We start from the raw sequence: 27,064 nt of genomic DNA, 5'->3' as shown, positions 1-27,064 counted from the left end.
TGGACATGCGCGGAGTTGCAGCGAATATGGCGGCATGCTGATAGAAAGTGAGGAATCTCCCATCAAAATACCCAGTTTAAACGGTTGGTACAGCTCATGTCTCATTATCACTCTCGTATGCTGCCGGTGATGGCTTTCTCTCTCGTTTGCGATCAAAAATGGCCATCTTTCCTACTGTGTGTGTCTGCAGCGGTAGATAGCATGTCTTCTGTGCAGGCGGACAGCTTGGTGCGTACAGTAGCTACATTGAACTCTGCAGATGTGCCTTTGCTTTCTGTTTACTGGATCCCTGCAGAGGATCTCACTGCAACTATAACAACACGTCCATGATCCCGCAGCCTGCAGGCTGGTAACACGCCCGTTGTTGTAACGTTAGCGGGGGTTAGCCTGTATATTAACCACTGTCCCGCCCACAAACTGTGACTGTTACAATGCAAATGAAAATGCGTCACAGACTTTTTCTTCAATTTTAATTTCGTCTTCTGCTGATTTTAGGGTTTCCCTTCCGAACCTATACCCTGCAAACGAAAGAAATGATTTAACAAAGAAATGATTTATCCACCACACGTGCAACCTATTAGGCCTACGTGTAACCTGCATGTCGATATCAAGAAAACGGTTTGGATGAGAAATAGTCTTTATTGACTTTTTTTTTGTGTGGATCTGGAAATCATATTGTTAGTTACCACCGTGGAGGTGAAGCCCTGCGGCGGCTCACACCCCTCAGCCTCCCGGCAGTAGCCTCATCCTGATGCTTGCATTTTTGTCAAATACAAAAAGAAATAGGCTATGTGCTCCAGGGTGAACCCTAGACTTACTTTGTTAACCTTTTACTAAGTATTTATGAATGTATAATACATAGTAGGCCAGACCTATAGCCTACTGGATCACAAAGAGCTGAAACGATTGGTTGATTTAGCCTATCAATCAGCAACTATTTTGACAATCCATTATCATTAAAGTTAGGCCAATTTATTTAGTTAGGCCTATTATCTATTTTATTTATTAAAAAATGCTGCTCTACGTGAGAATATGCTGCTTTCCTCTGTTTGTATTATTGTAAACGTGATAATCGATTACTCTTTCGTCACTTTTAAAGCAAGAATGTCAAATGTCAAAAATGCTACCTGGTTCTCAGTTGTTATTGATTAATAGGTCAATTATTTTCTAAATGAATCAATTCATATTTCTGTCTATACAATGTCTTCACAATTTCCTAAAGCCAAAGTGGCAAAAACCAAGGATGTATCCAGGTCACATAAAACAAAGAAATACAGTAAAAAAGAAGAATGAAGAGGCTAGAACCAGCAAATATGTGGCACTTGCAAAACAGTTGTCAATTATCGATAATTTTCTGTTGATCGACTATCAGTTAATCAACTGATTGTTTCAGCCCTATTCACTGCTTTTCTTTGTCTTATGTGATTAACTCTAACTATCTTTGGGTTTTGAACTTGTTGCAGTTTGGAGACATCTAAACAAACTAAACTTATTGACTCCTTGTCATAAATGTAAGTCAATAATCGCTTTGTAAACTTTCTTTTAGTGTACAAAAACATCCCTTAAAATTAAATTGTTGGGTTTTTTTTTCCATTATGAAAATTGACATCTTAATTTCATTACAACCTCTTAAATTAAAAAAATATTTAAAAAGTTTTATTTTACTGTAAATTGTTACAGTTAATATTTTGGACATTTCGGGTGATACGAGACAAGGGATTGATAGCTGTCAACTTGTGATCAGCAATTTACACACATTTCTGACATTTTTATAGACTTAGAAGATAAAAGAATGAAATAAAAGTAAAAAACACTTGTGAAGTAACACGTGACATTTTTATGTGAGCATCACATATAAAAAAAAAAAGACAAATGCTTAATAATTCAGTCTTTGCATTACATTGTTCTTTTTATATTCGGCATCATTATGACAAAACATCTGAAGTATATTTTACCCAAATATTTTTCTCACTTGAGAAACAATCAGTAGCACTTTGACAGCTCCTCCTGTCAAGAAAAAGTTACAACCTCTCCTGAAACCAGGTCTTGGGTCATTTTTCAGATCTTCACTGCAAACATTACACTAATCCCAGATAAGTGGGTGCCTTAGTTGAAATGGAGGTTGTAAAAGTTAAGTGCTTCCTGGTCTGCCAGGAGTTTTTTGTCTGACTCTCTTGTACTATAGACCGGCAGACCAGTGCGAACACTGAACCAGTCTGCAGCTGAGCAGGAGCAGAGCTCCAATCCTTTTGATGTCACCCAGCAGACGCCCCGCATGCACACGTCTTAATGGCTTTTTATGGCAGCGTGGAATCTTTATGGCTTCTTCTGTCTCGATGGGATTCACTGCAGACACAGAGGGCTCTTCAGAGGCAGGGGCAGCCACGATAGATTGCAGATGCTATGATTTTTAAAGTCAAGGAAAAGGAGACATAGTCTGGCTTCTGGAGGGATTGTAACCTATGAATCTTTGGATTTTCACTTGGAGTGTATCACTTTTTATTGGTGCTTCGTGTTTAAACTATCACACTATGTACGGACTTTGCAGGGAGCGGGACTATGCTCAGACGTTTTGTAAACCTGGATGTTTGGGCCAGAGTGTCAGCGTAAACCGTGTGGTAACTATTTTCTTTTCTTATTCATTTGTACAGTGCATCAGGAGTGAAAGTAGTTGTGTAGCAAAGCTGCTAACTCATGGGCTTTGAATACTATTTTTTGGACACTTTCAATTTCAAATCACCAAATCAGCATGAGTGCATATGCTGTTGTGTTTATGCTGTGAGATATTTATTTATCAAGCACAATTGATAGGATAAGATGTTGTTATTGGGATTTAATGCCATCAGAAACAATATTAACTACTAGTACCTATGACAAGTGCAGAAACCTGAAGCAAAATAAAGTATTCAGTTGGAAGATGGGCTTTGTTTGTGAGATTATCTTGTTTTTCTGACTGGCAACAAATCCCATGAAATGAAAAAAAAAAAACACAATATGTTAGTCCACCTGTCAATATTTTAAGATTTTCTTACCCTGCAGCACTGTGCCCAAACCCATTTGTTCCTACTGCAGACAAAAACAAAAATGCAGCTGGGCACTGTAGGTTTTAGCAAACGTTACTCAAACAGGAGTGTATAGTGCAGTTGGGGAATATTTTCAACCATGCATTAATACAGAATTGGTGCTCTAGTGAATATTTAGGTATTAGGATTGATTTAAAATGAACTACAGTGTGTGTTTTTGGTAATGAAGGGACATGGCACCCAGTGCAAGAGTGTGACTGATTGTGTTTTTAATAGTTTTTGGACAACTCTCTGTAAACCCTACTACTTATTCTTTCATGTTTTGTTAAAAAATATATTTATTACTAAATCAGCTTAAGGATGCAGTGCACAGATCATACCAAGCTAAGAATGTTAAGTTAAGTGAGGTAGAGCATGCTCACTCAGAGCCATGCAGAGCACGTTGGAAATTACAGTCTCTTTCTGTTTTACTGGGACTGATGTATGGAATCCATTGTTCTCGAAACTTTACTGTTATAAAGGAAAAAACATATTTATAAGAATGACCTTTTCCTATAGTTTTGATAAGTAGACTAAATCTGTCATATTAATTATATTAAAACTTAATTAAAAGTAAATTATATTAACTCATGTTTTTAGTAATGGCTACTAATGTAAACTTGATTTGTCTACTGCATCAACTTACCGCTCTGTGATGATACAACTTGACCTGCTAAGTTTACGGTTTAAGGCAACGGGTTTCCACGCAATTTTTGAGTAAAGACAACTCATTTGGGAAACAGTGCAGCATTGGCTTTGGCCATCAAGTAATTGTAGTTAATCTGTGAAATTGGATTTGTTGACAATAAGAAAAATATCACCAGATTTAGCCTTTAAAAAAACAAAACATATACCACCACTGTTGAAAAAAGGCAAGGCAAATTTATTTGTATAGCACTTTTAAACAACAAAGCAACTTAAAGTGCTTTACATAAGACATAAAAGGAATTAAGATAACATTTAAAAGAAACACAAGATAATATAAAATTATTTAAAAGAGTAAAATAAAATAAAATAAGTTGAAAAAGACAGACTAAATAGGAGAATATAGCCTAAAATACTGTGCAATGCAAGCTGTGAATACACAGCCCCAAATTGAATTTGTCAAAAGATTTCAAAGAACTAAGAGTTTGAGCAGATCTCTAGTTTTCTAGAGTTCCTGTGGACTGTAGGGAGACGCTGACCTGTCCTAGACCATCTGAGAAGTCTGGATGATTCATAACGTAGCAGCAGATGAGAAATGTATTTTAGCTCAAAACAATTCAGTGCTTTATGAATCAAAAGTATTTTAAAATCAATTCTTTGACACACAGGGAGCTGGCGCAAAAGAAGCAAGTTTATATTTTTGATGGAGGTGTGTATCAAAGATGATTTAAACACTAACCTTGTCATTATTTGACTTGTAATGCTTTGAAATATCACATGGAACCCTCCTAAAAAGTGGACTTGTATCCCACAGCATACATTCCAGTGGGTCTTTGATTTCTGGTATGCTGATGTATTTGGACTGTATCTGTCTCCTCTGCAGTGTCTGTGTGGGGAACAGCCGGTCTGACTTGAGCCTTTCTGCAACCGCACGTTTAACTTTGGTCATCATGGGCCGGACACCACACAGAGGTAGGCCTTCACAGTGCTGTTTTTATGGTTGTACCGTCACTGTTGTACTTAGACTGATTCTCGGTTGTACTAATAGACATCTACATCAATTTAATCAAAAAACAAACAGAAAGATTCTCTTTTACACTTCCGAACACATCATTAGAATCTTTGGTGTTGCTTTTTCCTCAGAACTATTCCAATCGCAGGTGTTATGCCTTCATTCTCACAGTAATTACAGTCTGTATATCAGTAGCTCCCAAATTCTGATGAGCAGTTCAATCCTCTTTTGATTCCAGATCAAAAAGAAGAGAAAGAGAGACGAAGCAGCATCACAGCAGGATCTCCCCTCGACAAATCTAATGGTTGGAAAACTCTCTTAATTGGTGATGTTTTCATTAATGCTCTTAGATCCAGCCTCTTTTGTGTCAGTACTTACATTCACAGTGATCAACCTATTTAGACTTTTTTCAGTATTTCTTGTGGTGGGTTAATAAAAGCACTCATAAATGACAGGTTTTTAGCAAGTTCTGGATGAACAGTTCCCTCAGAGTTTACCAAAATAACCTTCGTCTCTTGTTTAGTGGCTTGTTTCTTCTTAATTTTATGAACTGTGTTGTTTTAGCAAATGTGGCATGAACAAGCATAACATTGGCATTTTTATCTCAAGCTGCAATCCATTCGACATCTGAACAATAAATTTAGGATTGATTTACTTTAGTAAGTCTGAGTGTAGTAAAATGCTGACATTTTTGTCCCAGCTTTGTGGCTAAAGGCCTATAGGCCTACATTCGTATGAATGAAAATAAAAACAATATTTCTATGGAAAATGACTAATTAAAGGTGCTCTAAGTGATGTTGGGGGACGTTACTTCTTGTTGACGTTCAAACTATTTTCAAACACAATGAGACTAGCTCAACCCTTCTTTCTCCTCATCCCGTCCCCTCCCCCTTCCTTCCGTGCTTCGTGGTGCAGGTTGGCCAGTTTGTTTTTGTTGCTGTTAGCATTTTTTTTAAAGTGTGTTGTGGAGACAGGCAGCTCGCTGATAGTGAGGAGAGGTTTTCTGTATGTGAAAACAAATGTTTTAGCCTAAAAGATGCGTGACATCGCTTAGAGCACCTTTAAGAAATTCTCTTAGCTTCCATGTCCATTTGTCCAGTGTTATTCCAGTAATATACTTTGGTATTGATTTGGAGTAACCGGGTCACACATGGAAGCTATTGGAAAAACAAAGTGTGACATTTCTATTAAAAATATATTGTTATTAACTAGACTTGCACTAGCACTTAAATCCAATATGACAAGGTATGTATTGTGTCTGTCCAGCAGTGGTGGAATGCAACTAAGTACATTTAATGTACTTAAGTGACATTTCGACATAGCCTACTTTTACTTTACTTGAATGTTTTCATTTTATAGGCTACTTTAAACTTTTCCTCCACTATATATCAATTCAGTTCAGGGAAATAGTATACTTTTTACTTCAAGCCAGTGTGGTATTTATTTGGAGTCAGTCATAATATATGGAAGCTATTGACACTGCCACTATTTTTAATTAAAATATTTTTGTAAATGAATGACTGGCCTCAACAAACAAATGACCAATTGTGTGCAAACTTCTTTTAAAACAACTCACTAATATAAGCAAGTCAGCATGAAAGTGTTGAAAAAAACATTGGTGTTGTGTCATTAAAACAGTAATTTATTGAGGATCCCTAACAACCCCAGCGGTTAACATCATGGGTGTATAATAAGAAGTGTAACCGGTTCCGATTCTCAGCTTCCGATTCGGCAGTTAAGGGGAAATTAGACCAGGTCCAGATCCAAAACCACTACACCTAGACTTGTCAAATCTGGCTAAAGATTTTTAAAAACACAGTTTCAGATTTGTGAAAACTTCATTCTATTTGTGAAAATGCAATAAAGGAGGATTTCCCTGTTCTTTTTCATATGTAGACCACATTGGACAAAGTCCAGATCCTAAACCACTATACCTAGACTTATCAAATCTGGACAATATTATCCCAGAAATGCTAAAGATGTGTTAAAAATATATTATATTTATTTAAATGCAATGTAAGAATCTGGACCTGGTCTAATGTGGTCTACAAGTTTCCCTAAATCCCTTAAACTGCCGAATTGGAAGCTGCGAATCAGATGCTAACTTCAGCGTCGGTTAAGCATGAGGGCTGGGATGTGAGCTTTAGCTAGCTAGCTAACCGTCCTCCAACTGCCAACACCAGGTGAAACTGAAGAATGAAACGCCGCTACATTAGGAGGAAATATCTCTCAAATATCCTAACTTATATATATATATAAATATATATATATATATATATATATATATATATATATATACGATACTGCAACGTTGGGCCACTATTGTGCATCTCTAACCTCTGCATCTCTAAATGTAACTGTAAATAATTAATTTGATGTTTTTTAAAATGAACAAATAGTCTTTATTTTCACAAAAAAGTAAAAACAGTAAGTGGGGCCAGAGGATGAGGGCCAAACATTACTGAACCTTGGCACAAAGGTTAAAGGATTAGAATTTATGTAACTCAGTGGTTCTCATTCTTTAGAATTTCAGTGGTCTAAGTTGATCCCTCAACATTAATTTAACTTTGGGTCCCTGGTCCCTACACCAGGGACTCCTGGACCTGTTCACCACAGACCCAAATCTTCTCAGCTGTTGCTGACATATGCTACTGTCTCTTCATGTGGTTCATTATGTTTGGCACATTGTGTGGGTCAGTTCTTATATTATAAGAAGTTAATAATGTAAATGCTGAATGCCCTAAAACCTGTTGATACAACAACACAAAGGCTCCTAACCCTACAGTTTTGCACATATCATGTAAGACTTGATTTCTCCATTTTTTTTGCAAAAAAACTCTCCAGAAAGTGCCATTTAATGGTTTATTTTTCAAATTTTTTTCCTGGGGGGGCATACCCCCAGACCCCCCTAGGGAGAGCCCCATCCACCCACATATAACAAATCCCAATTTAAACCCTAAAGGATAAAGACCAAAAGAAATTGCTTTGTACGCGGCAAAATATGGGTTGGCCCCCCCAAAATCTCACTCCAAGGTTTTTGGAAAAGTTGGCAGCCCTGCGTGTTGTGTTTGCAGTTGGTTTCCGCTGCCCCCAAGTGGCCAAACAAATCTGTTAAAATATCAAAATGAGAAGTTTTAGTTTCTCTAAAAATGTTTAAGTGTTTTCCCACACTTTCCTTCAACAATAGTTAGCTAGCTAAGGAAATTAATCCGTTGTTTGTTTCCGTTGTTTTTGTTGCCAGAACCGTTCAGTTGGGAAGACTATCTGAGAGAAACATCCTCTACTGCAGCGTCACCTACTTGCTTTAAACAGGTAACGTTAGCTGAATAAAAAGGTGTTTTTCAGGTCCCATTATAATTATTCCCCTTAGCCTATGTTTGGTTTTCTTTAAATGTTTGTATTTTTAACATTGTTAAATACAGTCTGTCACGACTCAGGGCAAGCACGTCTTTTCTGATGTTTTGTAAATAGTGGTTAAAAGGTGTTTAAAGGTTACGTTTGGTGATATTCTATATTTTTCTTATCGTCAACAAAGACCAAAAGCAACACTAAATATCCAAATACAAGTGTTGTTTGCTGAGCTAAGCATGAGTATTCCTTTGTGCCATCCATTGTCATTGACACACCATTGAGTGACATGTTTCTTCATTATGATAAACATAGAAATGGAAGTTATTTTTAAATAAAGTAAAATAAAGTGGTGCTGTAAAGCCATGGCTGAAAATAGTCCCAAAGAAAGAGTCTATTTACTCCTGTCTGAACCCATCTTTTTTAGGAGATTTGTCAGTTTTTTTTATTTTTTATGAAAGTTTATATTTGGACTCATTTTAAAAGATTAATGTCTTCAGTAGGAATTAATGGGCTGAGTACAATAGATAAACAATATCGCCAGCTTTATTCTTCATTAACTGTACATATATTTGAAGTCCCAGTGTCCACAGAAGCCTGATTGGTCATCCAGATGCAAGTGTTCTTACAATACATGACAGTGACTGAAGGTCCCTGTGTATCCCTCTGCAGTCCAGAGTCCCCCCCTCCAATGACTTTAAAGCAGGTATGAAACTTGAGGCACGGGACCCTCGCAACTCTAACTCTGTGTGCATTGCAACGGTGATGGGCATGATGGGTACTCGTCTACGCCTGCGTCTGGATGGAAGCGACAACACCAATGACTTCTGGAGACTGGTCGACTCGTTAGACATCCAACCAATAGGAACGTGTGAGAGAAACGGAGACATGCTGCAGCCACCGCTGGGTGAGTGTCTTTAAATTGGTATTTGTCTATAAGATATATGTTGATTTTTACATGACTTAAGTTGGTTTTGTGAAGTGAAATATTTAAATCCTTGGAAAATTAACAATGTCTAAAACAAATATCTTACTCAAAATGTGATAAATGGGAAGTCAGTTATGTAGTGAACAAGGACCACATTTTCCAGGACTATCTTTAAGACATCAGAATAGAACAGAGCCATCGTTAATGTTGTTAGTAACTGGGATTTTCCTTCCATAACAAGTCAAAATGTCTGCTGTGAAAAAGGTCTATTTCCCCCAGTCTCCCGGTTTGTTTTGTCTGTTGTGGTGGGAAACCTTACACTTTATCATTTTAAATAGCACACAGGCATTATGTCGTTCTCAGCATTGTGATGCCCAATTTCATAAACCTGAGCAGAGCTGGTTTGGGCCAAGTCTTTTGATCATCTCTGATTTGGTTAGCAATTCATAATTTTTTGGTGTTGTTCATTGACAGCTGTTTTCCCAGTTTGGAGGAAAAGTTGACCATTTGATCACGTTGATGTAAAAATCATATATAAATCCAGTAATGGCATAAATAAGTCATCCTCATTAAACTGCTCATTGACCGGTACCTCAGTATGAACAGTATGGCAAAATTATTACATGATCGGATTGCCCACCCCTGTCGGCGTTTTAATAAATCTGACCTTGTGTTCAGGTTTCAGGATGAATGCCTCCTCGTGGCCCATGTTCCTCCTGCGGACGCTGAGTGGAGCCGAAATGGCCCCTGCCTCTGCTTTTAAAAAGGTAATAACAATTGGAGGAAGCGACCGAAGGCCAGTACTGATATTACTTTCTGTGGCACTGAAGTAGAGCTCTACCGATATATCGGCGGGCCAATATTATTGGCCTACTGTATATAAGGCATTTTCCAGACTATTGATATAGGCATTTATAAAGGCCGGTAAATTTTTATTATTATTTTTTTTCATTTATCAGAATCATTTATAGTGACAAATAAATAATTTGAATAAATAAATATAAAATAAAAACGGACAAAACACCTTGGCCTGTCCCAATAGTCAATAAATCAATTAATCGCATGATAAATAAAAATGAGGTTGATAATTTTTCCGACGATAATTGCCGATAATTTCCATTTGCATGCTTGTTTGTTTTCCTCATCTATCTCTCTACCAAATAGACTGGATGACCACTCTCGGTTCCTTAGCGTAATGTGGAGTGAGTCGAAAATCCGGCATTTTGACAAATGCGCGCTCTCTGTCGCCCTCTCAACCTTGGTGCACACCGTGCTGGTATGCAATTCGCTTTATTTAAACAAAGCTTTATGCAGGAAAAATAACCCTATTATAAGTGTTGGCGTTGCATAGTGTGCCCACCAGAGGGCGCTATACACCGTCTATGTTGGTAACACTCTTTGATTTCTTTTTGTTATTGTGTTGTGTGTTGGTATTATTATGTTTTGTTCAAAGGACTTTAAGTTTCATATCTTAAGTTCGTATTTTTATACATTTTATTCATCAGAACTTTAATATATTTTGATGTTCTGTTGTAATAATAAAACGAACATTATCATATTATTTTAGTTAGGACTCATAAATAACTACAAATAACTAATGTTATGGAAATCTGTTTATGTTTTGTTACATGTTTCTGGATTTTGTGTTTATACATTTTGGCCAATACATCGGAATATTGGATTTTGAAATCGCCACATATTTGTATAGATATCGGCCTTAAAAATCCTTTCTCAATCGGGCTCTACACGGAAACTGATCAAACTTTGAAGTTGTCAAAAATGAAATGACAGATCTTTTCTCCTGGTTTCATGAAAAGATTAAAACAACATTAAGTGTAAATGACTAACTTTCTAGGTGTCCTAATCCCCTCACAGTCAATTTTAATGAAATGTTGAGCTCCATTCCTGCTATGAAGTGAATAAAACATTTGAAGAAAAAAACAAACATTACACAACATTTAAATCAAGTAATCAAATGTGCAAAGCAGATTGTTGTCTCTATGCTTGGGATTGTAATTAATATAATCTATAAAAACTATAAATCTTGATTTAAAAAATATGAAATGTTATAGTGTAGTTTCAACTTTTCCTACTGTTTTTATTGCAGTATTCAGCACAGACACAAGGGGGAGCCACTCATTTGTAATTTACACTGGATCAGACGCAGCAGCATGCCAGTAAATATATACAGTATTTATTACAGCACAAAGTGGAGAAAGCAGTGTTTGGTTTTAATAAAACATAATTAAAACTGTGTTTATTTATTAGTAAGCATGTTCAAATACTTGCAAGATACAAACCGAGAGTATGTGACTGTAAAGTATTAATGTGCCTGTTTATGTGTACTTATGCGTGTATGTGTGTTTAGGAACCAGCCAGTCCAGTTAAAAACTACTTCCAGCCTGGTATGAAGCTGGAGGCGGTGGACAGGAAGAACCCCTATCTGATTTGTCCTGCCACAGTGGGAGAAGTCAGAGGTCAGGAGATTTTCGTCATGTTTGACGGCTGGCGAGGGGCCTTTGACTATTGGTGCCCCTTCGACTCCAGAGACATCTTCCCCGTCGGCTGGTGTGCCCTGACAAAACACAGCATACAGCCGCCTGGAAATTTCTGTAAGTGCTGCTTTGATTGTTTGGGTTTTCATTGCCGTGTATTGTGAAGAATGTGACTTCTGGGAAACAGTGTTGTATTGTGTTCTGTGCAATTTTGTGTCTCATTAAATGTAGATGACTGTAGAAATATAGATAACATGCACTGATCACAGTGCAAGCTCTATCATCGCAGTGGTCACAGGTTTCATATGATTATAGCTTGGATCTTTTGTCAAGCTGTAATTCCATAAAGCTTTAGGATTTATTTTTACAACCATATTAATTGCACCTATGTGTTATGCAAAAAGCTAATTGATGGTCTGATTAGCTTTGATACGTTTCATTATCATGATGATTAGAAAAGAACATTTACTGCTCAAGTACTGCTCAAATGCTTATTGACTAAGACTGAGATTCATATAAGATTCAGAATATGGTTGTTTACTCCCACAGATAGCTTCAAGGTTATTATCCTAACAGTCAGAAGATGCTCATGCAGGACATTCAGGCCAATAGAACGCTAGTTTATCGCACTGACCTATTTGGTTCTTCTTGTTTTGGAGAGTAAGGTATTTTATGTCTTCCAATTTTCACCACTAGTGAGTAGCTAGCACAGCACAAAGTCTGATGCATCCGCTTCATTGTTACAGGCTGAGAACTGGGTGGTGGCAACTCTGTAATGAACAGCTCAGCATACCTGTAGGGTTAACTTTACAGCAAAACATTGTATCTTGATTGTTTTGTGCTAAATCATCCCTAATACTGGGTGTCATATTTCCACTTGCGACAAGCAGTTGGCTGCAGACTCGAGCCATTATGAACACAGAGAGGCTTTGTTTGGAGTTTCTTGAATCTGACTAGATGTCGCTGAACAGTTGATCTGAATTTACTTCCCTGCTAATATTTGATTAAATCTGTGGCAAACTGACCAGTGGTGAAATATGTACTCAGATGTTTTACTGAAATTAAAGTAACAATCTCACAGTGTAAAAATACTCTGTTACAGGTACAAGTCCTACAAGTATTATTGTCTACCTATATCCTTAAAGCACCACAAGTAGTACTCATTATGTAGAATGGCCCATTTCAGAATTGGATATATTATATTGTTGGATTATAATAATAATAATATTAATAATAATAATAATGTGTCCTTTATTAGTCCCACAAGGGAAAATTACAATTGCTATTCTATTGATGCAGTTGATATGTCTGCACAACCTATAGGTTAGCCTTCATGCAGAAAACAGCATTATGATGAGCAGAATAAGGAACTAAGTATTGCAATAAAACAATGTATCAGTGAAACAAAGGTCATGAAACATATTTACAACATTGTGATAGATGATTGTAATCAATAAGATTACATAGTTTTGAAATCTTACAAAAGAAAGAAAATGTTTTTGGTTAATTTCATGGATTTATTTTTAGGAACATTAATTGCTTAGCCATCATTAAAGCTATTACATACCGTACGTAGTATCATGAAATAATGTCCTAATGGTTGTTGTAATGGCCTAGTAAAGTGTCTTGTAAAGAGTCTTTTATTCTTGTAGGATGAATACTTGGAGATAGTACAAATGTGTGACATCTACTAGGGAGTCATGCAGTCTATTAGGCAGTTATGCATTTTAGTGAGTACCAAGCGGTAACATAGTAGAAACAGAAGAGAAAGAGAAGAAACAGAGTAGATACAGAATTTAATGAAGTCTTTAAGCTTCCTAGACATTTGAATGTGTTTGGTTTGTTGTCCTGGTTTCCACTGAAACAAGTTTGTTAAAAAAATGTAGAAGAAGTTAGGAATAACCAAGTCAGTTCGGGAATGCTGTAGTCCGATTTTCCTTTGTGAATCTCCGATGTGTGTTTTGTTTTCCTCTGCTGTATGTTGAGTTGGTTCTCTTTGCTCTTACCTCCACATTGAGTCCCTAAAGATTCCGCCGGTCTCTGATCTTTTTCTCATAAATCAATCCACTGCTTAACATAACCGTTTTTGGCTCCATTTTGCCTGTTTGAAAGATGTGGCAAAGCAGCTTGGCAGTTGGAGCAAAACAACAATCATACATTGATAATTAATCTGCATCTTTGCTTCTTTTTTGGGACATTTAGTTAACTAACAGCTTGTGAAACATAAACAGTTTAAAATCTCAGATGCTTGTCAGATTATTACTACACACTTTATCAGCTGTCAACAAAGAATGATTTACATGCACTTGTAAGATAAGATAAGATAAGATAAGATGCACACATCAAAATAACTGAAATACACAGTAAGTAGACACAGGAGAAACAATATACATAAGAAATAGAAAAAATACAATTAGTTATAATAATAATTATAGTAATAACACAAACATATTTACACAATAAACACACTATATATATATAAACAGACATAGTACAGTATATACTGTAAACAGAGACGGTGGATGGCGGCAGTTACATTTTCCCAGTCCTCGGGCAATGAGGCAGTCAAGTTTGCAGCCTTCATCCAATATTTATGTATCGATACACCAAAGAAGTTAATGTCTTCTTCAGATGTAGTTCCATACACGACTGCCTGGCTGATGAAATACTTATTGTGTGTAAAGGGAGCTTTCATGATGTTAAACCCTTATATCCGCCTTTTAGAGCTCACCAGGAGCCAGTTTCACACATATATTTTAGACTGGTCTGTAGTGTTAGGCAAGCATCAACTTTGCTCTTAGATTAGTCTAATGACGGTTTCAGATAAGTACAGGCAAACTTATTTAAAGCCTAAAAAGTTAGCTACCCTAACCCCAGTCGGACCTATTTTACCATGGTAGCAGCCAGTGACACCAGGATGTCTAACAAAGTTGTGCCGGAGTGATGAGGAAGTATTAAGAGAGCATAGTAACTTGTTTTTAGAAACTGTCTTAAATCTGAAAGATGAGTTAACAAATGCTGCGTACTGTCACATTAAAAAGCCACAGCAGCTCAGCTCTGCTAGAGGTCTGCACTGTACACATTTTATACAACAGGAAGATATAAATGTTGCACTCTTTGTTCAATTTTTCCAAATAAAATCTCCTTGTAAATACTGAATTTTTCCAGGAGACAACTTTTTCCTGCTAGAGTGAACGGTGCCGAGCAGCAGTTTGACACGGTTACCCAGTCAGCCATTTTTTTCAGTTTGAAACATGTCTCGATCTACCCAGAATTTATGGCAAATTAGTCCTACTTAATTCCACAACTAGACAGCTTTGTGCAAGAGATGAATATAAACGTCTATCTGAAGTCTGACCATTAGTTTGATTGAAGCCATTGTCAAAGTCTATCTCTGGTATGTTCTTGCAGAGAAACCCATTTACTTATTTATGTGTGGGAGTTTGGAGGAGGAAAAAAACCAGGATCATGTTAATCACCAGAAAGCTATGTTTGTATGGGAGTAAGTGAATAAGTAGGGTTTGATTGAGGTGTTAATGAACTGATAATTAGCTGTACATGTGAGAGAAGAAGTGACTGTAATTACTACTAAATTTAAAATTTCTAATTTGCTTTCATCGAAATTGTCCTGTTGTGACCCTGCTACACATTTTGTAAGAAGTTACAGAGGATGCCAAGATTGGGTGTCTAATTATTTTCCCTTTTTTGTGCAGCACATAATCACGCACAATTGTTGTTGTTTTTACATTTTTTGTGATATGTCTTTGTCTTTGCTTGTTAATATTAAACTGGGTCAGAATGCAGAATAGTGCCTTCTGAATAATGCATAGGATATTAGAGCATCTCTATTTTTTGGCAGATACAGACACATGGTTGTTTTTGTCTATATTTAAGTCAAAATAATATTACCTTTTGTCACCTTATGTCTTATATTTGAGCAAGAAATAATTTAGTCTTTCTAAGGTAACGTTTAGTAAAAAATGTCAAATGGAAAAATGGTGCTTACAAAGTCATTTTTACTGAATTTGACTCAGGTATTGGCATTAAAAATACAAAAAAGTATATCTGCATTCTTTTCAAAAATATCTTTGTACAGATTTATTGCTGCCTTTTGGTATTACTTTCTGGCTATTCTTAATTTTGAAATCTAAACAGACTAAACAAATCAAATACCCCTTTGGGTGCCCTGAAAAATATAGACTAGATACAATGTGAATGCAAGAATAGTGTCAAAGAATTATATATACACACGCTCACATCAAACTGTTTCTTTCTTCAATCTGCAAAATTAGTGCTCCCATTTGTCCATTCAGAAACAAGATATCTTTGACTGAAGGAACTGTTTCCCATGCAGGCTTCGTTTGACTGCTCTGCTCCATATTGTACCAGAGCCCGGGTGATATCCGACTGGGCGACTGTTTCCTGATGCTGGACCTGGCCATCTTTCATCAGGGCATGTCTGAATAGGCTAGGGTTACACTGAGGGGGCACCTCCTTCTGGGCTGTGACAGTGTATGTGTGCTCGTTGAGGGAAAGCTTGCTTATGTGTGCAGCGACTCCTGAAGTTTGCCCTTTTTCACCCGTTTCAATCAGGACTCTTCTGATCCAGTTTAACCTTTTACCCCCCCATCCCCCATCCGTTCTTGGAACCCCACCATTAACCCCTCTCCCCCTCCCCCAGAGGCTTGCTGAGAAGCAGGTGACTGATGTAAATTGTCGATATGGCCTACAGATAACATGAATAAAGGGCCACCTCCCTTACACCCACCCACCCACCCACCCACCCACCCATTCCTCCCTCCTTCACTCTACCCCTCCCCAGCCCCTATGCAAATCTAAACACCCCCCCTTCCCTCTGCCTCCGGCTCATTCATTGGGAGGGAAGCTTTGCAGCGGCTTCTACCAGCAGCAGAAGCAGCAGCAGCAGCGTGGGCTTTGTTGTGGACTACTGCTGGTAGAAAAAAGAGCGGAGAGACACGGAGACAACTGAGAAAGCAGCTGATAGTGAGACAGAAAATAGACAATGAAGTGCATATGAAGAGAGTATTTTAGAGGAAGTTAAGAAGAGGAAAATATAGAGTGGAAACAGAAGCAACTATTTCCCTTTTTAGCTGGTGTTGATCTAAGAGAGAAACAGGAAGCCACTGTACTGAGTGACTAGTATTGTTACGGACATTACTTCTACTATCACTACAACTGCTACTACTACGAAAGCCACAAATGTGGCAGTGAAGTTCTGCATTTTTGGTGGAGATTTCCTGGTGAGTTTGATATGTTTACCAAGTCTTTTTGTAAATTTTTGCTCTTTTACATAACTGAAAGGAAAAAAGCATCACACTTTATATTTTCAGTATTTTACCTGGATTGTATTTTAAAGGATGTTTTATGATGAAAACTCCTAGATGCAGTATGTTGAAGTGAAGGGCAGGCACGTTTATGTACCACTAACATGTTTCACGAGACTATGTTTTCTGTGGAAGTATCTGTTCTATTTTTTTTTTCTTCAGTTTTATTCCACTAAAACTTACCTAAAATGTAAAAATGCAACATCTATGAACTCTGCACACATTCAAAGTAAGTCAGTCAATGATCCGCTCAATTCAGGAAGTAGTAGTTGTGTCTTGGAAATGATTGCTTGCTTGTATCGGATTATTCTGTACCGGAATAGCTAGAAGAAAAGATAATTTACTAAAATTTGCCTTTGTATTATCGTGTTAAAAGGGGAAGTGAAAGCTAAATCTGCTGTTCACATGAAAGTTGCATGTCATCTCACATGTGTAGCAGCCTCCTGTTAATGATTAAAGCTGCAGTTTGACACTGTTTTCTTTGTTGAGCGTGGAGACTTTTGGAATAATTTGCATTCAGTCAAATTCATTGTAAGAGACTTGTTGCTTTTGCTAGTCCTAAAGACTCAAAGTCTGCAGTTGTAACAGTATTGTTAGTTGTAATCACGTTTGGTGCTCCATGTGTTTTTGATCATGTGTTTTTGTGTGTTAAGCATCAGGAATTTGTTTGCAAAAGGCTCAGGCAAGGATTTGTGAATATCAAAAATTTTCAGTACATTCTTTTCACAATTGTTTTTGCATTTTTCATTACGTGAATTTAAACAATCAGTTCAGAGTAGTCAAATCACAGTACAACAGTAGGGATTGAATTTATTTTTAAAAGCTGGTGTGTCATGCTCAAGAGTTTGTGCAGGAAAACATTGTGGGTATACCATATATACTTTGTGCTCTGAAGCTATTTTGGTTACTTCCCTTTCTCATGTTGTCTGCACATAGTCACACACACCTGAATCCGCAGTTCATGAGTTTCGTTCTGCTTCAGATTCACTAGAACACGTGTGCGTGTCTGCGTGTGTGTGTGTGTGTGTGTGTGTGAACGGACTGTTTGCTTTGAGGTGGAGAGGGGTGGTTGTAATTAGAGGAGAAACAACTCTGTAGAGCCCCTCCCCCCACCCCCCAGACAGCAGACACACTTCTCAGCGACCCCGTTCTCATGCGTGCACGTACACTCACACACTCTTGCATACACTGGCACATTTCCATGGGCTGTGGCATACACAGGTCAACTGGTCGAGTTGGAATTAAATGATCATGATCAGTACCATATGTACTATTTCTTGCACCATATGCATTAGGGATGCCATGCTCAAAATCTTTAGTAGCTTTTTGTGAGGACTAATAATATTTTTTTAGTATTTGGAATGTTGCAGAATTGTATTTGAATAATGTCGTACACTTGTTTACCTTAATGGTTTTGCATATTTTTAACATATATACTACAAATCAAATTTTACATCACATCTAAAGATTGTGCAAACCATACTGCTGTGTTTCTTAAATGTATGTGTTCTACCACCCCAGGCAGCTAGCTTACTGTTGCTTTTCATTCAGAACAGAAATGAATGAAAATCAATGGCTGCCAGTAACAGGAGGGAAAATATATATATACAAATCCAAAACTGTATAGCACAAAGAGTTGACACTATTGATTGCTTAAATGATTAGTCAATTGACAATTTTGATCATTAATTCATGGCTTTGTCATTATTTTAAGCAACAATACCAGACATTGGCTCTTAAATGTGAAGATGTGCTGCTTTTGATTAAGTAATTTACCTGCTGGTCAGAAAAAAAGCAATCTGAAATGTTTGGGCCCAGTTGCAGCACTAATATGCATTTGAAAACAGTCTACAAAAGTGTCAGATATGCATGACCTTCTGTATCCATCTGAGGAAATGGTGCTGCCAAAAAAAGACTCAGTCCTGGGTTTGAGAATTTCTCTCAATGTAAATATTGAATTGCTTTGATGAAGAGCTCAAACAAGCGGATGCATAATATATAGGATACAGTCAGATACTGTGTACTGTAATGCATGTATAAGCCGATTTAGTTTTATAAAATTGTAATAAAAAAGTATTTTTTGAAATTTATGTGATGGTAAAGTAATATACGGTAGAATGTGGCATTAATCACCAGTGTGATGGCACATGTTGCTGTGGTGGCTGTCACACAATGTGAAGGGATTAGATTTTCTTTTTTGCAACAGGGAAAGATCAGAGACCTCAGATTTCCTACGGAATAATAACCCGCTGATACGGATTGGTACCCTGCAAACAAATTTTGATCTTCCTTTGTAGGGCTTATGGCTTCTAGCTTGGTATGAATAAGCATGCCACTGTGCACGCAGGTTGGTACTTCTGTTCCTCTGAGCACGCTTTGTGTGACCGCTCCTGGTGAGCGAGTGAGACCTCGCCCTCTGAAACAAAACACTGCTCTATTCTATGCCCATTTTCACTCATTTCCCGATTAAGCAGCTTTCAGGGTTCCCTGGCTGGCCCCTCAGAGAATACTGTAAACCGTCCATAGTCTCTCCATATCGCCTCAGTCAAGGAGGCTCTAATGAAAGCCTCGGTCTCATGAGAGCCTCCACATGCACTCTCAGGCCCCCCTTCTCTCCAAACAATACGTTTGTATTGAAATAGGAGATGGTTATCTTTCTCTTTTCCTCCCTTTCTTTCGTTCTTTCTTTCTCTATTTCTCATCTGTGCTCTTTTTCTTTTGCACATCCACTATGATGATTATGTGATCATATCAGAGTCCCACTCAGGGCTAATGAAGACAGAATAAGGAGATGGGGTTTTTTGTTTTTCTAGCAAGAGCTATTTTCTTTTTCTCACTTTATTATCACTTTCCTTCTATTTCAACACCTAAACTGATTGGCAATTTGTAATTTTCTTCCTTTCTTGAAGTAAGTCTTTAAGTTGGATGTTTCTGTGATCCATAGAGAGCCTTCAAGATTTTGCATTGGTATTGTTTTCACCTTGTGTGTGTGTGTGTGTGTGTGTGTGTGTGTGATCATGGCAAAATGCGGTTCTAGAGACACCTACTGTAGCGGGAACTAGCCTACCATAGAAACAGATTTGAGTACTCTGACAGGTGTTTAAATATCTGTCTGTCTCTCTGCAGTAACACGCTATTTCAGCCATCAACAATTCATTCATAATAAAGGCTTGCCCAGACCTAACAGTACTTGCTTTTAATGTTTATTAAATCTCAGTATATTTCATCTTTTTAAACTGTTAAAGGCTGCACTGTTGTTGTTTGAGTCTCATGTTCCCTATTTGAACTTAAATATATTTTATTGTATTCTTTCTTATTAATTTAATCAATTATAACTGAATTGAATAAATCATTGAAATCAATTCAAATCATTCATGATCTAATGCACTGTTCAATTACTGCAATGTTCACTTTTGCACCATTGCACACAGTCTACCATAGTATACCTCAGTATACCTTACCTCATCATGGTCATTGCATTTCTGTGAGTGATTTTATTTTGATTCTTATGTGTGTATATGTGTTTGTTGTGTTATGGTTGTCTTTCTACTGGATGCCCACAATTTCCTTTGGTATGAAGAAATTGTCTATCTATCTATCTATCTATCTATCTATCTATCTATCTATCTATCTATCTATCTATCTATCTATCTACCTATCTACCTATCTATCTATCTATCTATCTATCTATCTATCTATCTATCTATCTATCTATCTATCTATCTATCTACCTATCTATCTACACAACTTGGTCACAGTTCTTTAATAACAAAAGTACCAATAATAATTTGTAACAATAACAAATTCAAATGATCCTTATGAAGATATTATGTTATGGTATGGTATGCGTCTTTGTTAAAAACAAATGTTAGCTGATCTATTTGTGTCAGATTTTTAAACTCCTAACATTGGCCTCAATCCAGTATCGACTGCTCTGTATGGAAAAGAGATAAAATGTTACCACCATAATCACTATATTTGTTGTGTTGCTAGAAGCAGAAGGTTTAAGGAAGCAGGCGGGTCTCTGGGGGTTCGTGACTTTTGACTCTGATTTCAGTGTAGGGAGGGGCTAAATACAAAAGACCTGCCAATCTCAGAGGACTGAAAAATCAAAACAAATCTCCTCTGCAGCCCCACTTAGTGATTCATTTTTTTCCCCCTCTGTCTTTTGTATTTCTTTCCAAATGTCTTCTACCTTTATGGAAAAGCTGGGCAAACGCTGTGAATCATTAGGGTGTAAATGTGACATTTCTAATAATGCAAGCCATGCCTTGCCTCAAGGACAAACAGCAAGTTGATTCTCTGCACATGTCTTTGTTTGAAGCCTCTGCGAGTGGATACAGGGTAAATCTAATTTTGTGTGCTTGCAAGCTGACATTTTGTGCTACAGATTTAGAATTTATTTACTTTAAAAAAGTCCAAATGAGTGTCATGTGTTCCTCCTCTCTGCTCATCTTTAGTGCAAAGTAATCGAACATGAGGATTAGAAGAAAAGGAAGAATATATATTTATCATTGACTTTTTTCATTTTTTTCCCAGTTACCCTCCCTGGTGCCCTTCTCGCTCCCGTGTCTTCCACCTCAGCTTCCCTCACTACACGTCGCTCATCTTCCAATCCCTCCTCCTCCATGCAGACTTCATACCGACTGCCCAATCCCTTACCACCCCTCCCTGTGCGCAAGGGTGTCCGAGGTCGACGTCCCAAATCCCAGACTATTGCTTTGTTGAAGGCGGCAGCTGAGGCTGCGGCGGCGGCAGCAGTAAATGGAGCATCACAGAGCCCTGCCAGAATGATCTCTGAGACTCAATTGGCCCCCAGACCACACAAGAAGAGAGGGCCGAAGCCTAAGAACAAGGTGAGATGTCACAAAAGTTGTAATCTGTTACGCTGTGCTCCACTGACCCTGTCATTTCATGTTTATATGTATTAAGGCAGAACTGATTTTAATCAAGAGAAGACCAGGTCAGAGAAGAACTATTTAAGAGAGGGAGTTTTGTGAAGATGTTTATTCTTGATAAATGAGGAGAGCAGCTTTGCTTTTGTAACTGCTGTATGTGCTACAGTGCAGTTCATGTGCAGCGAAAGAGTTAAAACACACCTTTAATAAATCATTGACTAACTTGACCGCCTTTGTAGGTTACAGAGAGTTAATTAGAAAGGGATTCTTTGTTTTTTGCTCCAGAAGAAGCCTCAGGTGATGCAATCCCAGGGGGCACCAGCAGTTACAGTTCCACCTCCAGAGACCAGACTGAGCTCCGGACACGTCTCAGCAGACAACAACCATAGCAACAGCTCAAATGTAGTTTGCACAGGTAAATTAGATAATGGATACAACGGAGTCTGCTGTCTGAATGTGTACTCATACGGTATATTTATAGTTGATTTAAGCAAGAACAGAATGGAAAGAATGCAGGTTGGTTTCACCAATGTGCACTTCTCTTTGTTATTCCAGTGTGTGTCTATGTGAACAAGCACGGTAACTATGGCCCACATCTGGACAGAAAACTAGTGCAGCAGTTGCCGGACCACTTTGGTCCAGCTCCAGTAAACGCAGTGCTTCAGCAGGCTGTCCAGGCCTGCGTGGACTGTACGTACCAGCCCTCTGTGATGCTGTCGTTCCTACAGAGCCAGTCCCACACAGGAGGAGAGGTCATCAGAGGTAAATGCAGTGAATATCCCAGGATATACCCTCTGAAAGAAACTGTTAGCAAACAGTGGTCTTTAAATTGCTTGTTTTGTCCAAAAAACAGTTCAAAACTCATGTGTAGGCAATATGAATTGATTTAAAAATGAAGTTGCAAATGTTCACAGTTGAGAAGCCCGAAGCAAATTGACAGTGTTCACAAAAATGGTTTAATAACTGTTGATTTGTCCATCAACGAAACTGTGGACGTTAAAGCGCATAACGCTTTTGTTTTGGGAAATTTACATATTGGCTATCTTGCCAAGAGTTATATGATAAGGTTGAAACTGCTCATCATCCGCTGATGCCTGTATGGTAAATATGAATCTATAGCCAGCAGCCAGTTAGCTTAGCTTAGCTTAGCTTAGCTTAGTGTAAAGCTTGGAAACAGGGGGGAACAGCTTGTCCTGCTCTGTTCAGAGGTAACAAAATCCACCTACCAGCGCCCCTTCAGCTCATTAATCCACATGTTAAATCTTGTTTCTTTTATTCTTATCACAAGCAAAGTGTTAAAATGTGCCTGCATATTTCTTGTCCGTGAGCCGAAACTTCCTGAAGAGAGGGAATGTGTGTGTGTGTGTGTGTGTGTGTGTGTGTGTGTGTGTGTGTGTGTGTGTGTGTGTGTGTGTGTGTGTGTGTGTGTGTGCGTGTGCGTGTGCGTGTGCGTGTGCGTGTGCGTGTGCGTGTGCGTGTGCGTGTGCGAGAGAGAGAGAGAAGAGGAATAGAATACAGTGCCCGTGGCAGCAGCTGATTTGAGCACTGTGTCGGTAATCAAAAATGACATGTGCGTCTAACCTGGTTTGGGATGCTAGGATTGGGTCTCCCTTGGGGGGCAAGAGGGGTTTTAATTTGTGGATTTGTGCAAGCTTGGCTTGGGTTGGAGGGGGAGGGAGGTGCAGTGCGGGCTGGGGTAAAAAAGGTGGGTTTGTGCTTATAAAGGGAGGGTGGTAAGCCTAAACCATCTGCTGTTTTTCCTTAACTGTGAATACATAGAGTGAGTGTGTGTGTGTGCGTGCGTGTGTGTGTGTGTGTGTGTTAAAGCATAATACAATAATGTAGCCACATCAGTGCTCCAGATCAAACTGTTTGGCTTTAATGTCTTCCACTAACTCTTCAGTAACTGATTTTTAGGGTTTTCTTCTAAAATAAGACTAAAAGAAGAGTTAATGTATCATCTTTGTAAAAATAAATGTTTTAAAAGTGTTTGAGGACAGGAATCATTCATGCAAGGGAATCTGTTAATAATAATGCTCACAATGTCATACATTCAATGCCTTGCATAAACTAAATCTAACAGCCTGTTACAGATACAGTCATTCAAAAAGCTTTATTAGAAATGGTGCAACGAGCAGCAAGAGCCGTTCACTGCCGGTACCTGAACTAACTTTTGCAATCTGCATGTACTCTACATACAGCACACAGACTAACAGCTGTTTGTGTTGTGCCCCTCAGTGCGGTCAGAGCATGGTATCCGCTACGTGAAGCTGCCCTCTGCCTCCAGTACGTCTTCTGTGCTGCGGTTTCTGGAGAACATGTGCCAACATCTGGAGAGTGACAGTCTCTTCAGCTCGCAGCCCTTTAGCCCCTTCAGCAACAACTCGCGCTTCTACAACAGGACCAAGTCAGGTGGGCAATTGTGTGGATGGAGTTACTGCAAAGGGGGATGTGAAGAGCAAAGCTATTAAAATGGGGGATGGTTAGAGGATTTAGATGTTGTCTCACTTACCATGAGCAGAAAACTTGAAAAACAACTTAAATGATCTTAATGGCGACCAAAAAAACTAAAAATTGTCACTTAGGTTGTAACATATGAACTGTTTAAAAACTTTTAAGGCAGAACTTTGGCCCCACCTCTGTTCCTCTAGCCTGTTTTATAGTGATGTAATTTCATCAGTCTGATCTGAAAAGCACAAAAGATACATTTTTTTTTTTTAGCATTTAACAAAGCCCTCATAAAGTTTTAGGTCAAAGACAGAGGTTGGTAGAAGGTTAGATGATGTAGTGATGTAGTTAGATGTTCCCAAGATGAAGTAGTCCAGTACTGTTCAGCATCTTTGGGTTTTCTATTTTCACACGGCACTAATGGTGTCTCTCTCACCCTTTTTTAAAACAGAACCACTGTCCCAACCTGAGAACAGCATGTCCAATGACGATTCCACAAAGGATCCCGCTCCCAGCATCCGCCCCCCTCACACCGCATCGGACTACAGAGCAACAAAGAAGGAGCGGCCATATTATCCTGGACACACACACACGCCGCCACCCCTAAGAAGGTTTGTCAATTATCTTCCACCCAAATGAATTGGGCAGAGTGCCCACCCGACGAGTGGAGGGTAGGGTTAAACCACCACACCACACACACACACACACACACACACACACACACACACACACACACACACACACACACACACACACACACACACACTGTTGACATTTTATTGATTAACTATAGAAATAATTTTAAACAGGCAAATATTCTTCAGTTTGCATCCCAAGATTGTAATATTTTAAATAATGCCTCTCTGCCCAGAACTATGAAGAAGAGGATCGTGATTCTAACAGTCCATCTCCCTCCAATTAACGGTGTTTAAGCAGCAAAAGCTTTTCCTAATTAACATGGGATTTCTCTTCCATTCTTTTTTAATTTGGCTGACATTTTAACAGAATTCAAAGCATCATTAGCATTTGACCATAACACTGATAAATAAAATTATAGTTAGAAGGTATATTATTTGGTAAAGGTATGAGTTTGGTGGCCGGGTTAGCTCAGTTAGTAGAGCAGGGCACATATAAGAGGTTTACTCCTCGATGCAGCGGTTGGGGTGTGACTCCAACCTGCAAACCTTTGCTGCTCATCTACCCCCCCCCCCCCCCCCCCCCCCACCCCCCCCCCCCCCACCCCCCCCCCCCCCCCCCCACCCCCCCCCACCCTCTCTCTCCCCTCTCCCCCCTTTTATATCTTCATCTGTCCTGTGGAATCAAAGGCCTAAAATGCCCCAAAAATAATTTTTAAAGGTGTTAGTTTGATTTGGTTTTCCTTTTTTTGGCTCGCACGCACACTTTACAGCAGCTAGCTCAACAACAGGCCCAGACCACATGAAACAGGACAAGGAGGGTTCAGGGAACGACGCCTCCACCTGGTCAGTTGATGATGTCATGCGGTTCGTCCTAGAGGCTGACCCCCAAACTCTCGGCCCGCACGTCGAGCTGTTCAGGAGACATGTGAGTATTTCATTTGTATGAACTGTCTTCTGTGCCATTTAAATATTAAACCAAAAAAAACAACTGAGTTTTTAGTCTCCATGTTCAAGCATATCAATGGAATTTCCACCATTCAACGCCTTAATCAAGTCATCGTCATTTTGATGGAATTGTTCCGAGAGGACGCGTTTGTAATGTGCGCCCCTGGTGACAGCGTGCTCCTCTCTCCGCAGGAGATTGATGGCAAAGCTCTGATGCTGCTGCGCAGTGATGTCATTATGAAGTACATGGGACTGAAGCTGGGCCCGGCGCTCAAACTCTGTCATCACATCGAGAAGCTGAAACAGACCAAACAATAGAGGATGAAGGCATTCTTTTTTTTTTTCTCTCACTGGCAACTTAACACACAACAAACATGTACTTTTCTACAGGGATGTAGTGCAGTGTAAAGCACCTGAACCAGGGTCATAGCTAGCATTGAGGACACTGAGGTCCAACTCGCTGTTATTTTTTCTGTGTGTGTGTATTTGGAGGTTGCAGGGAGTTTGCAAGTACAAACTTACACACAGTGGTCTTTTTATGAACTGAGCCCAGTATTTTTTTGTATGAAGCAGTTTAAATCTGACTACTTTTTGGCCAACAAATATATAAATCAACAGTCTTTTATTCTGGGCAGTGTAGAGAAGGTTTTGAAACAGCTGTGAAACAAAATTAATAGTTAACCGACTAACCAGAATATGAAAAAGTCCATGTTAATGAAACACATTTGGGATCTTCTTTTTCATTTCCGGTCAAATTCTTTTGAGGGTGGTGTGGTGTACGTCAGGGGACTTATGGCCTCAGTATTTCTAAAATCCTGGCTACGGCTCTGATGAAGTCACAGATCACAATTCACTTTTACATTCAAACAGATACATAGTATCATCATTTGCATTACTGTAATTGGTATCAGATATCTCAGCATTTCTTTATGTCAGTGTCTTTTTGCTTTATTTTGAACAACTGGAGGCCATAATTTATCAATCTTTTTATTTACCAGACAGGCTGTAGGCTTTGCAACTTTATTTCTTTGGACATCCGCCTGTCCAGATTGGAAAAGTTAGTTCAGGTATTGGGAGTGAACGTCTCTTGCTGCTCACTGCATCATTTATAACAATGCAATAAAGTTTTCTGAATGACTGCGTCTGTTACAGGCTGTTAAATTTAGTTCATGCAAGGCATTGAACGACGTTGTGAGCATTATTATTAACAGATAGTTTCATTCCAAGATGTTGGAGAAGTTGTTTTGTTTCCTGAAGTCAATCATTGCATGAATGATTCTTGTCCTCAAATACTTTTAAA

The 27,064-nt window shown here is 38.6% G+C and overlaps 1 protein-coding gene across 1 annotated transcript; it reads left to right on the top strand.

Annotated features, from left to right (window-relative positions):
• scml2 (Scm polycomb group protein like 2) lies at nucleotides 1–27,064 on the top strand. The gene is given in 16 exon segments (XM_032500615.1): nucleotides 1–83; nucleotides 2,549–2,618; nucleotides 4,591–4,679; nucleotides 4,958–5,023; nucleotides 7,961–8,031; nucleotides 8,740–8,974; nucleotides 9,674–9,762; nucleotides 11,364–11,607; nucleotides 21,375–21,691; nucleotides 22,019–22,148; nucleotides 22,289–22,495; nucleotides 23,972–24,145; nucleotides 24,633–24,799; nucleotides 24,801–24,852; nucleotides 25,590–25,744; nucleotides 25,957–27,064. Coding segments are annotated over 14 exon segments (2,055 nt in total). The 5' UTR covers nucleotides 1–83; nucleotides 2,549–2,618; nucleotides 4,591–4,657; the 3' UTR covers nucleotides 26,083–27,064.

Source organism: Etheostoma spectabile, chromosome 1 (genome assembly GCF_008692095.1).
Source record: "Etheostoma spectabile isolate EspeVRDwgs_2016 chromosome 1, UIUC_Espe_1.0, whole genome shotgun sequence".
NCBI classification, from domain to species: domain Eukaryota; kingdom Metazoa; phylum Chordata; class Actinopteri; order Perciformes; family Percidae; genus Etheostoma; species Etheostoma spectabile.
This window is presented reverse-complemented; position numbering and strand designations above follow the sequence as displayed.